The 17,929-nt window shown below is 39.1% G+C and overlaps 1 protein-coding gene across 3 annotated transcripts in view; it reads left to right on the forward strand.

The window, feature by feature from the left end:
* Positions 1–17,929, forward strand: part of LOC106577950 (sterile alpha motif domain-containing protein 9-like) — a 53,637-nt gene that overhangs the window by 31,521 nt on the left and 4,187 nt on the right. For all 3 annotated transcript variants that reach the window (XM_014156429.2, XM_014156431.2, XM_014156430.2), the window contains 6 exons: positions 6,051–6,112; positions 6,459–6,670; positions 6,786–7,036; positions 11,483–11,611; positions 11,720–11,855; positions 11,962–11,997. In XM_014156429.2, coding sequence (XP_014011904.2) covers positions 6,051–6,112; positions 6,459–6,670; positions 6,786–7,036; positions 11,483–11,611; positions 11,720–11,855; positions 11,962–11,997 — 826 coding nt within the window. The remainder of the gene's footprint in view (positions 1–6,050; positions 6,113–6,458; positions 6,671–6,785; positions 7,037–11,482; positions 11,612–11,719; positions 11,856–11,961; positions 11,998–17,929) is intronic.

Below are 17,929 nucleotides of genomic sequence, written 5' to 3' on the forward strand. Positions count from 1 at the left end.
TCCTGCCCAGAAACTAGAATATGCATGTACTCGTGCTCCTGGGTAGCACAGGATTTTTGCCATGGGGACCGAGATGTTTCTCACCATAGAGCTGTCTATGATGACAGCTGGTGATGTGAATGGTCCGGTTTCTCAGGCAGCCTCAGGTTCTGGTTAGGCTGGGAGCTCCGAGGATCTGAACTTGAGGTAGAAGCCACCGGAGAGGGAGACAGAACCGAGGACGAAGACGTGGGTTCCCCAGCAGCTTATGCAGGTTTGCGACTTGCTTGCTAAGAGTAGTTAGTTCGCTCCTGGAGTCCTCCGCAAGCAATCAGTTGCTACATTGAAAGTCAACACGGTCCACATTGTCCCGGAACAAAGCAAAGTAAACACAGCTCCTGCAACTCTGGAAACGTTCAATAGCGGCCTCCATTTGAGACCGCCGAGCCAGCAAAGCTAGCTGGGCTTTCGCGTCTCTCCCCCTATACGGAATCTGGCAGGATCCCTGGACAGATAGCAGCGCTCACAGCAATTTAGCCCAACAGAGCCGCAGGATTCAAAATAAAATAAAAGTATATAAAAACACTGTCGGTGTAACGCCCTGGCCATAGAGAGGGGTTTTTTGTTCTTTATTTTGGTTAGGCCAGGGTGTTACATTGGGTGGGCGTTCTATGTTCCTTTTTCTATGTTTTTGTATTTCTTTGTTTTGGGCCGTGTGTGTGGCTCCCAATCAGGCACAGCTGAAGCTCGTTGTTGCTGATTGGGAGTCACACATAAGGAGCATGTTTTTCCTTTGGGTTTTGTGGGTAATTGTTTCTGTTAGTGTTTGCACCTGACAGGACTATTGGCTGTCGATTTTCTCTTTTCTTGTTTTTGTATAGTGTTCAAGTTGTTCAATTAAATATTAAATGATGAACACTAACTCCGCTGCACCTTGGTCTACTCTCTCTTCAGACAGCCCTTACAGTCGGCTTTTAAACCGAGGCCTTTAGTTCAGGTTTCGGTGTTTGACAGCGTTCAATATCAACAAACATATGTCGCGCTCTGATGACGTTGATTAGGGCTTTGGCTTTGTTTTTAAAATTGTTAAATGTAATGTTTATTTAATTATTTTACATGTAGCTGACATGGTGGTGTAAAAAATATATATTGTTGATCTTAATAACCAGAGTTGAGTGTGGTTGTCATTTGTAATCTATGCAGAGTATAACATTCAAAACCACGCCTATAATAATAATATTTCCCACTATGCTCTATTGTAGGTTCATTTTCAGAATTGTTTGTTTTAATATCTGTGTTTTTGCATACACATTGATTGCATGATTAATGTTGTGCTACACAAAGATAAATAACATACATTTTCCTAAACCAATTCTATCTGTTAGTAGTTGGACTTATTGCATAACTGAGATGGTTGTTCCAGTTTAGATGATTTAGGTAGTCTCATTTATCAATCTTCTCTGCAGGTTGCGGTTTATAAAAATTATAATTGTTGGATATCCTCACTCTGGCTGGATTCCAATAGGAATTACACATTCAGAGTGTTTAATTCAGATTCAGATGGTTTACCTCGAGGGCTCTAGGTACACCATCACTTGCAGGCGAGCAGAATGTGACTTGCAGACCTGATGTGGCCCGTAAAGCAGGAGTTTCCTAAAACCACCGTTTTAGGGTATAACTAAGCCCTCATAGAAATGTCTTATGATATACAGTATGTCATCTATTGTCATAAAGAGTTTAATTTTGAAGGCTAATTAGGCTGGTGGAACCGTTCATAGAGGGTTCTAGGGAAAACCCTTCAAAGATCAAAGGGTTCTTAGTAGAACCATTCATAGGGGGTTCTAGGATGAACCCTTCAAATATAAAATGATTCTATGAAGAACCATATATAGAGAGTTCTAGGCAGAACTCTCTAGAAAGGATTCTACCTAGCACCAAAAAGGGTTCCACTATGGGGACAAAACAAAAAACCCTATATGGTTCTACATAACACCTTTTTTTCTAAGAATGAATAATCACAGAAACCATTCTTCAGTAATTTGCAAATAAAGGTATAGAATAAGCAGGTTCAACAACATTGCAAAGGCAAGTTAGCCTTTAAAGTACAAAGTACAACCTTTACCAACCTGGTCTCAGAGCAGTTTGTATTATTTTGTATGTAAATCTCAGTCCCTCCATTTAGTATGATATGTTACGTTTCGTATGGTATGTATTAATTTGTTGATGTCCATCATCCATTTCAAATGTTATGAATGTTACGAATAAAAATGTGCATTATATGTTATGAATAGCAATTTGTATGATATGTTATGAATTTGCATTCCATATGATATATTAGGAATTCCAATTTGTTGTGGCTAATGTTAGCTAGGTGGTTAACGCTAACATTAGCTAGGTGGCTAACGCTAACATTAGCTAGGTGAATAACGTTAGCTAGGCTAAGGGTTGGGGTTAGGGGTTAACCTGTTAGGGCTAGGGGGCAGTATTGACACGGCTGGATAAAAAACATACCCGATTTAATCTGGTTACTACTCCTGCCCAGTAACTAGAATATGCATATAATTATTGGCTTTGGATAGAAAACACTCCAAAGTTTCTAAAACTGTTTGAATGGTGTCTGTGAGTATAACAGAACTCAAATGGCAGGTCAAAACCTGAGAAGATTCTGTACAGGAAGTGCCCTGTCTGACCATTTCTTGGCCTTCTTTGTCATCTCTATCCAAAACAAAGGATCTCTGCTGTTACGTGACACTTTCTACGGCTCCAATGGGCTCTCAGAAGGCGGCAAAAAGCTGAATCATGGCTTTGCAGGCTCTGGTTGAAAAAAAGTAGCGCGTTTGGGTAGTGGCTGGTTACAGTACTGTGAGACTCAGGCTCGTGCCCGCGTCGACCGAATGCTTTGTTTTCTTTCCTCTGTTTACCTAAACGCAGATTCCCGGTCGGAATATTATCGCTTTTTTACAAGAAAAATTGCATAAAAATGGATTTTAAACAGCGGTTGACATGCTTCGAAGAATTTTTTTGTCACGAATTGCGCCATGCTCGTGACCCTTATTTCCCACTTCGGATAGTGTCTTGGAACGCACGAACAAAACGCCGCTATTTGGATATAACGATGGATTATTTTGGACCAAACCAACATTTGTTATTGAAGTAGCAGTCCTGGGAGTGCATTCTGACGAAGACAACAAAGGTAATCAAACTTTTGTAATAGTAAATCGGAGTTTGGTCAGGGCTAAACTTGGTCGGTGTCTAAATGGCTAGCCGTGATGGCTGGGCTATCTACTGAGAATATTGCAAAATGTGCTTTCACCGAAAAGCTATTTTAAAATCGGACACCTCGATTGCAAAAAGGAGTGCTGTATCTATAATTCTTAAAATAATTGTTGTTCACTTTTGAATGCTGCCGGTGCTTTCACTCTAGTGGTAGCATGAGACGGAGTCTACAACCCATACAAGTGGCTCAGGTAGTGCAGCTCATCCAGGATGGCACATCAATGCGAGCTGTGGCAAGAAGGTTTGCTGTGTCTGTCAGCGTAGTGTCCAGAGCATGGAGGCGCTACCAGGAGACAGGCCAGTACATCAGGAGACGTGGAGGAGGCCGTAGGAGGGCAACAAACCAGCAGCAGGACCGCTACCTCCGCCTTTGTGCAAGGAGGAGCAGGAGAAGCACTGCCAGAGCCCTGCAAAATGACCTCCAGCAGGCCACAAATGTTCATGTGTCTGCTCAAACGGTCAGAAACAGACTCCACGAGGGTGGTATGAGGGCCCGACGTCCACAGGTGGGGGTTGTGCTTACAGCCCAACACCGTGCAGGATGTTTGGCATTTGCCAGAGAACACCAAGATTGGCAAATTCGCCACTGGCGCCCTGTGCTCTTCACAGATGAAAGCAGGTTCACACTGAGCACGTGACAGACGTGACAGAGTCTGGAGACGCTGTGGAGAACGTTCTGCCGCCTGCAACATCCTCCAGCATGACCGGTTTGGCGGTGGGTCAGTTATGGTGAGGGGTGCCATTTCTTTTTGGGGCCGCACAGCCCTCCATGTGATCGCCAGAGGTAGCCTGACTGCCATTAGGTACCGAGATGAGATCCTCAGACCCCTTGTGAGACCATATGCTGGTGCGGTTGGCCCTGGGTTCCTCCTAATGCAAGACAATGCTAGACCTCATGTGGCTGGAGTGTGTCAGTAGTTCCTGCAAGAGGAAGGCATTGATGCTATGGACTGGCCCGCCCGTTCCCCAGACCTGAATCCAATTGAGCACATCTGGGACATCATGTCTCGCTCCATCCACCAACGCCATGTTGCACGACAGACTGTCCAGGAGTTGGCAGACGCTTGATAAATTGGATTTCCATTGATTATTCTTGTGTGATTTTGTTGTCAGCACATTCAACTACGTAAAGAAAAAAGTATTTAATAAGATTATTTCTTTCATTCAGATCTAGGATGTGTTGTTTAAGTGTTCCCTTTATTTTTTGGAGCAGTATACACACTGGATGGGCTGGTTACCTTATGCTACACTCCAAAAATGTTATCCATGAGTCTGGGAGAGAACATATAGCCCTAGGCGATGCTGTTGGTTCATTGATTGTGCAGGGCTGCTTAGAGTTAGCCTGCAATTAGTGCACTTGTGTTTGATTTTCAATAGCCTAGTAATAGGGAATTGTTTATATTTTCTGAATTAATTGAGTGACACATCACCTTCAGCTATACAGAATATCTCACCACCATGCATTTCCATCTTCTTCTCTCTTCTTTATTCCTTTCTTGAGCACGCAGATGGGCTGTCAACAGTTAAGTGAAATATGTTTTGTTGTGAAAACATGTTACTATTGATGTTCCCGAACAGATTTCACTTGGTTTCCCAATTTAAGCACTGGGTAGCTGCAGGAACAAAGTTGGAGAGCCCAGTGAAATAAGTGATATTATATTTATTAATAGCTGATCATATTAAGCACATGCTCCTCTATCAAACCCAAGTCGACCGGTGGGAAAGCGCACAGCCTCTATTCGCTGTTTGAGTGCATACAGATGACGTCTTTCCCCCCCAGACTCTGTTCCTGCCCATTTGATAATGGGCCATTCTAAATCAAAATTAATTTTACATATAAGTAAAGACAAGATTAAATTGAGAATGCTTTCACTTCAAAGACATTCTAAGGTTTATATAATTCACAACTAAAGTTGCCAAATAACTCTGAATCTAGCATACAAGACCTGTTTCAAATGATCACTTTTACCCTCAACATAGCCACTTCATATGCACACTCGCTACGTAACGGAGAAAATATCCTTTCTTTTTTATTCATCTAAGTTCAATTATAGTCTGGCAAGGGACTTATAAGCATATTGTAAGCTATATGAACTAGCCTACAGTCTATGGCATGGTGCATAGTCTTACAGTAGGCCAACTCATATGTCTGAGAAAAAAAATTCTTCATATCATGTTTCTTTAGACCTGACTAAAATCCATCAGGGATTTATTCTGATAGTGTATATCAAATTGATTTATTATATTTTTTTAAATGTAGATGTTCCAAAGGTGCACATCAGTGGCTTGTATGATGGAGGCCTGGAGATGTTACATGTGTTTAAGTTAATTAACAGTCAATTACCGTGAGACCGGCACGCTTTTGCATGACAATAACCGGCTGACAAAATGTCATAACCACCACAGTCCTAGTTAGGAGTTAGGTTAAAGGGTTAGGGTTAACTGACATGCTAAGTAGTTGCAAAGTAGCGAAAAAGTAGTAAGTATATGCAAAGTTGCTTATTAGCTAAATTGCTGAAGTTGTTCATGAACATGCATATAGGTCGCTAAACATTTGTGTTAAACAGCTACCCATCCACCCTGACCAGCCACCTTTTGTTTTTGCCTTAAGTAACCTATGTCTCATGTAACCGTACAAACGTAACATATCATACTAATTTAAGTGTCCCTGATTAACATTGACTATGTCACGTCTAGTCTATGAGACCAGGCTGCCTTTACACGATGATGTTTAATATTTATCTAATGAATTCAGTGTATCTGTGATAATCAGAGATCAATGTTCCCTTATTCAGGAATCTACCAACTGGGTTCAGGTTGAACCTGTGGCCATCACTAAAGAAGCCCCAATGTTCAGGTACATTCCTGGAATGTATTAGTCCCTCGCCATAATACAGACGATTAAAAACTTTAAGTTTTGTTATCCAACAATTCTGTTTTAAGATACTAATAATAATGACTAGATTGAATATACCTGCTAACACTTATGTAAAGAAGACAGTCTGACTTCATAGCCTGTGTTTAATTAATTGTAAAAAAAATAAAAAAATAAATAAGAAATAGAGTCTATGTGAGGATTTACAGAAAAGTTTAACAAAGTAAAGTAACCATTATTATGTTGGTCAACTGCTGATAAACAATTAAGTACATGACTTACTTACTTACTCTAAACCCATTCTGTCTTCTTTTCATGCCGTCCCTAGCACGTCACCCCCGGGGCGCTACGAGTGCAGAGTATCAGGGCTCCGATGGGTGTGTAAAACCTATGTCAGTCTGCAGTATCAATTCAGCTCCTGGGAACCTCACAGGGCAATGGTGAAAAGCTTGGGGTACAAGCAAGGAGGCCCCCTATTGGACGTCACAGTCATTTCAGGAGAATTGGAAGAAGTGCAGCTGCCACATTTTGCCTGTTTTGGTAGGGGCGTATATGTTTTTAATTGAAATATAACTGATGCAAACTACTTTTAAAAAGCCTTGTTGTTGATGTCAACCTGATGTTTATGCAAACGTGCCTGTTTTTATCTCTGCAGGCGATTATCCCTCCTTTAAAGAGAAAGTGAGAGTTCTACATGTAGAAGACAGTGGTGTGTCCGTAGAACAAGTGGATGAAGTCACCCGCTTCCACGTCAAGATCGTCCATCCATCCTTCTCTCCAAAAGGAGTTCTCGTGAGATCTGGCTGTCCAGTGAAAGCCCACTGTGACTTGCTGCTCTACCAGGCCAAGACAGCATTCCTCACGCTACATGCATATCTGGTACCCTGTGATTCTTCTGTGGAACAGGTAATTTCCACTTATTGTTCTCCTCTGTGGTTAAATAATCTCTCAATGTTATCAATGCAGATAATACCAGTGGGTAAAAAATAAGACATTTAATATACAGTATATAATTGTCTAGACATTGCCATGCTCCTATTCAGTGCTTGACTTGGGCAGGAGCTCACTGCTTGAGATCCTGTTCCTCATATTGAATATTAGCTCAAAAGTATTGTGGAGATCCTGCACCTAAATATAAACAGTACCGGCACCCAAAATGAGTAAATACGGTTCCTACAGACTGAAAAACAGCTGTTTATTTTCCATCCAAAACCAGGGGAATTTGGTGGACTTCTGTTGTTGGGAAACTGTGGGGGTAAGAGTCCGATTATTATGGTGGGAGAATATAATACAGTTTTAAGTACCTCAATGGACCGTAAATCATAAAAGAAATCACACTACAAACTATCACCGTCGTGCACTGAGGGAAATTACAAATATCATGGACACATTAGAACTAGCGGATATACGAGGCTTAAATCCAGACTCAGTGAGTTAAACATGGAGGAGGCTTAATCAAGCTAGCCGTCATGATTACTTTCATGTACCCTTCGTGCTGGCACCAAAAGTTAAAAAAAAGTGTTGATAGGGGGCAGAATGCTGTCAGACCATCAAATAATTGGCATCCACATTACTCTTACAGAATGTCCAAGTGGGCGATGATATTGGAAATTGAATAAAAGCCTATTGTATGACAATCTGTTTTTAACCAAGACAAAGGATTTTATAACTGACCTTTTCCTACATAACATAGGTACAGCAGATCCACTTATTGTAAGGGACAATTTTAAATGTGTCTTCAGAGGTCATGCAGTTCAATACTCATCATTATAACAAAAACTCTTTCTGTCAAAAGAGTTCACATTAACAAAGGAAATAGAAGAAATAACAGTACAGATGGATAGCAATTAAAACTGTACAATAGAGGCACAAAATAAGTTAGAGGAAAAACACAAATAAATGGATGTCACATCCGTTAGAAGAATCGGACCAAGGCGCAGCATGAGTATCGTTCCACATCTTTATTATTATGTGAAACTTAGTAAGACAAACAATAAACTATAAACAAACAACAAACCGTGACGACAGAGGTGCAACATGCACTAACTCAAAATAATATCCCACAAACACAGGTAGGAAAAACAACTACTTAAATATGATCCCCAATTAGAGACAACAATGACTAGCTGCCTCTAATTGGGAATCATACAAAAACCGCAACTTAGAAAAAAGAAACTGGAACACAACATAGAAATAAATAAACTAGATAACCCCCCAGTCACGCCCTGACCTACTCTATCATAGAAAATAAGAGCTCTCTATGGTCAGGACGTGACAATGGAGGAACTTATTTGAGAATGATCAAGTATAATGTATTATAAAAAAAAATATTAATTGTGGACATTTTGAAAAATGCACCAAATTCTTTTGGAATCTTCAACATAGAAATACAGGATTTACCAAATTATATTTTGAAAGAGAAAAAATTTAAATAATTAACAGCTGTACAGAAAGACGTGTGAGGGTCAAATCGCAGAGGATGAACTTCTTGATGCAATTAAAACCTATAGGTCAGGGAAAATTCCAGGGCTGGATGGCATACCAGTTGAGGTACAATGCATTTGGAAAGTATTCAGACCCCTTCCCTTTCTTCACATTTTGTTACATTAAAGACTTATTCTAAAATGGATTAAATTTTTAAAAAATCCTCATCAATCTTCACACAATACCCCATATTGACAAAGCAATTTTAGCAAATGTATTAAAAATGAAAAACAGAAATACCTTATTTACATAAGTATTCAGACCCTTTACTATGAGACTCAAAATTGAGCTCAGGTGCATCCTGTTTCCATTGATCATTCTTGAGACGTTTCTATAACTTGACAACTGCAGCACTCTACCAATCAGGCCGTTATGATAGAGTGGCCAGATGGAAGCCACTCCTCAGTAAAAGGCACTTGACAGCCTGCTTGGAGTTTGCGAAAAGGAAGCTAAACGACTCTGACCATGAGGAACAAGATTATCTGGTCTGATGAAACCAAGATTGGCCTAAATGCCAAGCATCCCATCTGGAGGTAACCTGACCCCATCCCTATGGTGAAGCACGGTGGTGGTAACATCATTCTCTGGGGATGATTTTCAGCGGCAGGTACTGGGAGACTAGTCAGGATCGAGGGAAAAATGAATGGAGCAAAGTACAGAGCGATCTTTGATGAAAACCTGCTCCAGAGCGCTCAGGACCTAAGAATGGGGTTATGGACAATGACCCTAAGCACACAGCCAAAACAACACAGGAGTGGCTTTGGGACAAGTCTATGAATGTCCTTGTGTGGCCCAGCCATAGCCCGGATTGAACCCAATCAAACATCTCTGGAGAGACCTGAAAATAGCTGCGCTCCCCATCCAACCTGACAGAGCTAAGAGGATCGGCAGAGAAGAATGGGAGAAACTCCCCAAATACCGATGTGCCAAGCTTGTAGCATCATACCCAAGAAGGCTCGAGAATGTAATCTCTGCCAAAGCTGCTGCAACAAAATACTGAGTAAAGGGTCTGAATATTTATGTAAATATAATATTTCATTTCTATATATATATTTACACATTTGCAAAATGTCTAAACTTTTTTTTTCTTTGTCATTATGGGATACTGTGTGTAGATTGATGAGGTAGAAAAGATGTATGATTTTTGAATACACTCTATGTGAAACCTTTTTGATCTACTAAATATCTGCTATTAGCATGTTTTAACCACTCCAATAAAAATAGTAAACTATCAAGTACTCAGCAAGAAGGTCTGATTTCACTTTTACTGAAACAGGACCCAAGTGGTAAGTATAAAGATCCAGTTAATTGAAACAAATTGGAAGCCCATTACACCAGTGTTTTTACATTTACATTTTAGTCATTTAGCAGGCGCTCTTATCCAGAGCGACTTACAGTAGTGAATGCATACATTTCATGCATTTTATTTATAGTGTTGTGATGCAAAAATCATATCTAAATGAATAGCACATAGAATTGAAAAGGTGTTGTCGGATATAATTCATCTTGATGAGACAGGTTTTTTTACATGGAAGATACATTTGAGATAACGTAAGACAAGTACTTGAAACAATAGAACCCTATGAAAAATCTAGGAAACCAGGTATGTTATTCATAGCAGATTTTGAAAAGGCTTTTGATAAAGTACAACTGGAATATATATATAGATGCCTGGACTATTTTAATTTTGGAGAATCTCTTATACAATGGGTTAAAGTTATGTATAGTAACCCTAGGTGTAAAATAGTAACTAATGTCACCTTCTCAGAAAGTATTACTGTAAACTGTCAAGAGGAGTAAAACAAGGTTATCCACTGTCGGCATATCCATGTATTATGACAATCAAAATTTTAGGGAATAAAATTAGATCCAACAATAATATAGAGGGGCTAGAAATCCTCAAAAATAAAGGTGTCATTGTACTCTGACGATTCAAATGTTCTCTTAAATCCACAATCTGGATCCCTGCACAGCCTCATAGAGGATCTAGATAATTTTTCTAACCTCTCTGGATTACAACCAAACTATAATAAGTGTACCATATGAGGTATATTGGATAAAACATTTTTTTGTACTTTTACATTAAGGTCTAGTTTACCAATAAAATGGTCCGACGGTGAAGTGGACCGGTGGTATTCATAACCCTAAAGAAATAAAGGAACTTACTACAAAAATGTTTTACAACAACAATTTATAAGATCTTGCTACCATGGAAAGGTAAATACCTGTCTATTTGTGGAAAAAGTCACCCTGATTAATTATTTAGTCATATCCCAGTTTACCTCTTTACTTGTGGCCCTGCTTAGACCAAAGGATTTGTCTTTTAAATGATTTGAGCAGAACATATTTCACTTTATTTGTAATGGCAGGCCAGACAAAATATAACATGCTAATTTATATAATGAATATGAGTTCGGGGGCTAAAATGATTAAATATTAAAGCATTAAACCTCTCACTAAAATAAAAATACTAATATAATATGGTTAAATTCAAATATACTAATTGGCATGTATATCTAGATGTAATGTATATCAAATTAATGTATTCTTGCTATGTAACTACTGAAGAAAAAGTATTAAAAAAATATGTGAAATATATGTAAAATGTGTGTAGAAAGTACATGTGACAACGAAAGAAAAAGCTGTAAAAACAAAGTTTATTTTTGTCCTCCAAAGAGGGGGGGGGGCGTAGAAAAAGTCAGATATGGTGTTACTCTGTCAAAACATCTCGTGGCAGTTTTTTATGGGTTTCCGGTTTAGAATATATTATATAGTTCATTCATTGGATTCAATTTCACACCACAAAATCCAACAAAATGTCATGTGTGATTGGTTTTGATAAGGACATGTTGGCTTATGCTTCTTCAGGCAATGAAGAAAAAGGAGCAGTCTTATGGATACAGGAGTATCAGAAAGCCGCAACCAGTGAAGTCCCTTCGGATGAAGGATTGGTTCAGCCTCACATCGTCGTCTCCTTCTGCTGAAGTTAAACCTCCTGTATGGTTTGAGCTCCCACAGAATATCAATCTCATCCAAAAAGCAATAGCAATTTTAATATCCTAAACTTTAAAAAAAAAATAACTCTCTCATCTACTGCCTCCACAGAAAATGAAGCTGAGATATGACAACACTACACCAAACTTCTTTGAGGTGTTCATAGAAGATGCAGATGTTGACTTCGGTATGAAGCTAATCAGTGATGTGGAGGGGGAAATCGTATGGGATCACACAATAAGAAAAGGTCAGAAAAAGATTATGCCAAAAATATCAGTGTCTCAACAGGCACCATGTCAATTAAAGTCAAAGATTATAATAATAATAACGTTTCGTCTGTGTTTTTCCCCCAGCTGACTACAGACACAAAACCACTCAGAATTCACAAAGTAAGTGCTGTAACATTCCTGTAAACACTAGAAGATCCAAAACGAAATGATTTCCCATTCACCTTGGATCCCATCTGCATTCTATGCATGCCTATTAGGGACAAGTGACGGCAATAAAAAAAATAAACAGTGATGGGTGGTACCTGGATTATTGTTTTTTGCATAATACTCCTTTAAAAATAAGTCGAAATATTTGTAGAAGAAAGCGGCAAGATTTCCAAAATAATATAGTCAAAATTACATTTTGTGAATAAAGTGGCAATATTTAGAGAATACAAAAGGCAATATTTCAGAAATAAAGTGGCAATATTTCGACACACTTGTTGTGTGTGTGCTTGCGAGTGCGTGCAAATTATTAGATCATTAGATTTATAAGCGTGAGTGCGCAGTGATGCCTGTTTGAACAAGTGTATTAGATCATTAGCTTGATGGCCATTTGACTGCATACATACCTGCATACACATACCCTATGCATGCAACCACGGTTCCTCCTCCTGAAATGTTCCAAGGAAAGAAGATGGTGGACTGAACACAGCAGCGCATATCACCTCAAGATGAAGACATAATATTCAATATATGTAAATTAGACTAAATATTAACACTTCACATACTGGTGGGTAAAAAACTTCCATCTGGATAACAACACAAAACAAATCATAAGGCTAGAGAAATGTATCAACAAATATTATGAAAACAAGTAACGCCCAAACCTGATGGAGAGTAAAATAAGGAGAACCAATCTCCAAAAGAAAACGCGCCTCCTCGATGGACACAGACGATTAAAGCTTTTCACCACTGGGAATGGCAAGGGTGGAAATCAATCTGTTAAAATCCCACCCACGGTTCACACTATTCAACAACCAGTGAAAAATCATAGCGCCAAATTCAAAACCACAAAATGTCATAATTCAAAGTTCTCAAACATACGACTATTTTACACCATTTTACAGATACACGTCTCTTTAACCTGTTAGGGCTAGGGGGCAGTATTTACACGGCCGGATAAAAAACGTAACCGATTTAGCCTGGTTACTACTCCTACCCAGTAACTAGAATATGCATATAATTATTGGCTTTGGATAGAAAACACCCTAAAGTTTCTAAAACTGTTTGAATGGTGTCTGTGAGTATAACAGAACTCACATGGCAGGCAAAAACCTGAGAAGATTATATACAGGAAGTTGCCTGTCTGACAAGTTGTTGTTTTTCTTGCCTCTGTTTATTGAAGACTGAGGATCTTTGCTTTAACGTGACACTTCCTACGGCTCCCATAGGCTCTCAGAGCCCAGGAAAAAGCTGAACGATATCGAGGCAGCCCCAGGCTGAAACACATTATCGCTTTTGACAAGTGGCCGATCAGAGGACAATGGGCTTAGGCGCGTGTCCGAGTCGACCCCGAGCTTTATTTTCTTTCTTCTTTTTACCTAAACGCAGATTCCCGGTCGGAATATTATCGCTTTTTTATGAGAAAAATGGCATAAAAATTTATTTTAAACAGCGGTTGACATGCTTCGAAGTACGGTAATGAAATATTTAGAAATCTTTTGTCACGAAATGCGCCATGCTCGTAACCCTTATTTACCATTCGGATAGTGGCTTGAACGCACGAACAAAGCGCCGCTGTTTGAACATAACTATGGATTATTTGGGACCAAACCAACATTTGTTATTGAAGTAGAAGTCCTGGGAGTGCATTCTGACGAAGAACACCAAAGGTAATCAAACTTTTCTAATAGTAAATCGGAGTTTGGTGAAGGCTAAACTTGCTGGGTGTCTAAATAGCTAGCCCTGTGATGCCGGGCTATCTACTTAGAATATTGCAAAATGTGCTTTCACCGATATATCGAGTGATAGAGGAGTTCTGTATCTATAATTCTTAAAATAATTGTTATGCTTTTTGTGAACGTTTATCGTGAGTAATTTAGTAAATTGTTAGTAAATTCGCCGGAAGTTTGCGGGGGGGTATGGTAGTTCTGAACGTCACATGCTAATGTAAAAAGCTGTTTTTTATATAAATATGAACTTGATTGAACAAAACATGCATGTATTGTATAACATAATGTCCTAGGTGTGTCATCTGATGAAGATCATCAAAGGTTAGTGCTGCATTTAGCTGTCTTCTGGGTTTTTGTGACATTATATGCTAGCTTGAAAAATGGGTGTCTGATTATTTCTGGCTGGGTACTCTGCTGACATAATCTAATGTTTTGCTTTCGTTGTAAAGCCTTTTTGAAATCGGACAGTGTGGTTAGATTAACGAGAGTCTTGTCTTTAAAATGCTGTAAAATATTCATATGTTTGAGAAATTGAAGTAATAGCATTTCTAAGGTATTTGAATAACGTGCCACAGGATTCCACTGGCTGTTACGTAGGTGGGATGATTTGGTGCCACCTACCCTAGAGAGGTTAATGTAACCACGTTGTCCGATTTCAAAAAGGCTTTACGGCGAAAGCATAAAGTTAGATTATGTTAGGACAGTTCCAACACAAGAAAAACCACACAGCCATTTTCCTAGCAAGGACAGGCATCACAAATACCAGAAATTCAGCTGAAATTATGCACTAACCTTTGACGATCTTCATCAGATGACACTCCTAGGACATCATGTTACACAATACATGCATTTTTTGTTCGATCAAGTTGATATTTATATCCAAAAACAGCCTTTTACATTGGCGCGTGATGTTCAGAAAATATTTTGCCTCCAATACTGCCGGTGAATCAGCACAACAATTTACAAAAATACTCATCATAAACGTTGATAAAATATTAAACTGTTATTCAAAGAATTATAGATGAACATCTCCTTTATGCAACCGCTGTGACAGATTTCAAAAAAGCTTCATGGGGAAAGCACACTTTGCAATAATCTGAGTACTGCGTTCAGAAAAATACACTAGGCAATACAGATACCCGCCATTTTGGAGTCATCTAAAATCCTAAATAGCATTACAAATATTCACTTACCTTTGATGATCTTCATCAGAAGGCACTTCCAGGATATACCAGGTCCACAATAAAAGTTGTTTTGTTCGATAAAGTCCATAATTTATATCCAAATAACTCCTTGTTGTTTGCACGTTCAGTAAGCTACTCCAAGTGTAGGAAGCGCGCCCAAAATGTCACCACGAAAAGTAAAAAAAAGTTATATTTACGTTCGTTCAAACATGTCAAACGTTGTATAGCATCAATCTTTAGGGCCTTTTTAACTTATAACTTCAATAATATTCCAACCGGACGTGAATGCGTGTCAATGAAGTCATGTGCTTTCCTGAGTCAACAACTTCCAACTTCTTCTGTTCACTCTCTGTTCATCATCGATGCCTCAAACAACTTTCTAAAAACTGTTGATATCTAGTGGAAGCCTAAGGAAGTGCAAAATGAACCCTAAGTTACTGTGTGTTTGATAGGCAATGACTTGAAAGGACTACAAGCACCAGATTTCCCACTTCCTGGTTAGATTTTTCTCAGGTTTTTGCCTGCCATATGAGTTCTGTTATACTCAGAGACATTATTCAAACAGTTTTAGAAACTTCAGAGTGTTTTCTATCCGAATCTACTAATAATATGCATATTCTAGTTCCTGGGCCCGAGTAGCAGGCAGTTTAATTTGGGCACGCTTTTCATCCAAAATTCCGAATGCTACCCTAGTGAAGTTAATTACTTTTTCATTGGTAAGATAAGCAAACTTAGGGATGACATGCCAGCAACAAATGCTGACACTACACATCCAAGTATATCGGACCAAATTATGAAAGACAAGAATTATAGTTTTGAATTTCGTAAAGTCAGTGTGGAAGAGGTGAACATTTCTGTTGTTGTCTATCAACAATGACAAGCCACTGAGGTCTGACAATCTGGATGGAAAATTACTATGTGTAATAGCAGACGATATTGCCACTCCTATTTGCCACATCTTCAATTTAAGCCTACTAGAGAGCGTGTGCCCTCAGGCCTGGTGTCACGTCCTGACCATAGTAAGATGTTATTTTCTATGGTAGAGTAGGTCAGGGCGTGACAGGGGGTGCTTTGTGTTTTTCTCTGTTTTGTATTTCTATGTTGTTAGGTTCTAGTTTTTGTATTTCTATTTTGGCTTGTTTGGGATGATCTCCAATTGGAGGCAGCTGGTCCTTGTTGTCTCTAATTAGAGATCATACTTTAGTAGGGGTTAATCTTCCTGTTTTTTTGGGTGATTATTTGTGAGTAGTGTTTGTTTCTCCTCTGCGTCACGGTTTGATGTTTTTGTTTATTCAGTTATTTGATGTATTGCATAGTTTCACGAATTAAATAAATATGTGGAACGAAACACACGCTGCACTCTGGTCCGCTCCTTTCGACAGCCGTGACACCTGGAGGGAAGCTAAAGTTATTCCGCTACCCAAGAATAGTAAAGCCCTCTTTACTGGCTCAAATAGCTAACCAATCAGCCTGTTACCAACCCTTAGTAAACTTCTTGAAAAAATGGTGTTTAACCAGATAAAATGCTATTTCACAGTAAACAAATTGATAACAGAATTTCAGCATGCTTATAGGGAAGGACACTCAACAAGCAGAGCACTTACACAAATGACCGATGATTGGCTGAGAGAAATTGATGATACAATTTTAGACTTCAGTGCAGCTTTTGACATTATCGATCATAGTCTGCTGCTGGAAAAACATATGTGTTATGGCTTTACACCCCCTGCTATAATGTGGATAAAGAGTTACTTGTCTAACAGAACACAGAGGGTGTTATTTAATGGAAGCCTCTAAAATGTAATCCAGTTAGAATCAGGAATTCCCCAGGGTAGCTGTTTAGGTCCCTTGCTTTTTAAAATATTTACTAACAACATGCCACTGACTTTGAGTAAAGCCAGAGTGTTGATGTATGCGGATGACTCAACACTATACGCGTCAGCTACTACAGGGACTGAAATGACTGCAACACTCAACAAAGCACTGCAGTCAGTTTCAGAGTAGGTGGTAAGGAATAAGTTAGCCCTAAATATTTCTAAAAACTAAAAGCACTGTATTTGGAACAAATCCTCACTAAACCCTAAAACCTCAACTAAATCTTGTAATAAATAATGTGGAATTTGAGCAAGTTGAGATGACTAAACTGCTTAGAGTAACCCTAGATTGTAAACTGTCATGGTCAAAACATATTGATGCAGTAGTAACTAAGACGATGAGAAGTCTGTCTATAATAAAGCAATGCTCTGCCTTCTTAAGAACACTATCAACAAATCAAATCAAACTTTATTTCACATGCGCCAAATACAACAAGTAATAATAATATTAATAATAATAAATAATATGCAAGGCAGGTCCTACAGGCCCTAGTTTTGTCGCACCTTGACAAATGTTCAGTCGTGTGGTCAGGTGCCACAAAAAAGGACAGCACGGCTAGCCCTTGGATGTACACAGAGAGCTAATATTAATAATATACATGTCAATCTCTCTTGGCTATAAGTGGAGGAGAGATTGACTTCATCACTACTTTAATTTATGAGAGGTACTGACATGTTAAATTCACCAAGCTGTTTGTATAAACTACTGGGCCACAGCTCAGACACCCATGCATACCCCACTAGAAATGCCACAAGAGGTCTCTTCACAGTCCCCAAGTCTAGAACATACTATGGGAGGCACACAGTACTACATAGAGCCATGACTAGATGGAATTCTGCTCCACATCAAGTAACTAACGCAAGCAGTAAAATTAGATTTTAAAAAACAGATTAAAAACATCTAATGGAACAGCGGGGACTGTGAAGCAACACAAACATTGGCACAGACACATGCATACACACACACACACACACACACACACACACACACACACACACACACACACACACACACACACACACACACACACACACACAAGATAACATACGCACTATAAATACACATGGATTTAGTACTGCAGATATGTGGTGGTGGATT

Source organism: Salmo salar, chromosome ssa18 (assembly GCF_905237065.1).
Source record: "Salmo salar chromosome ssa18, Ssal_v3.1, whole genome shotgun sequence".
Taxonomy (NCBI): domain Eukaryota; kingdom Metazoa; phylum Chordata; class Actinopteri; order Salmoniformes; family Salmonidae; genus Salmo; species Salmo salar.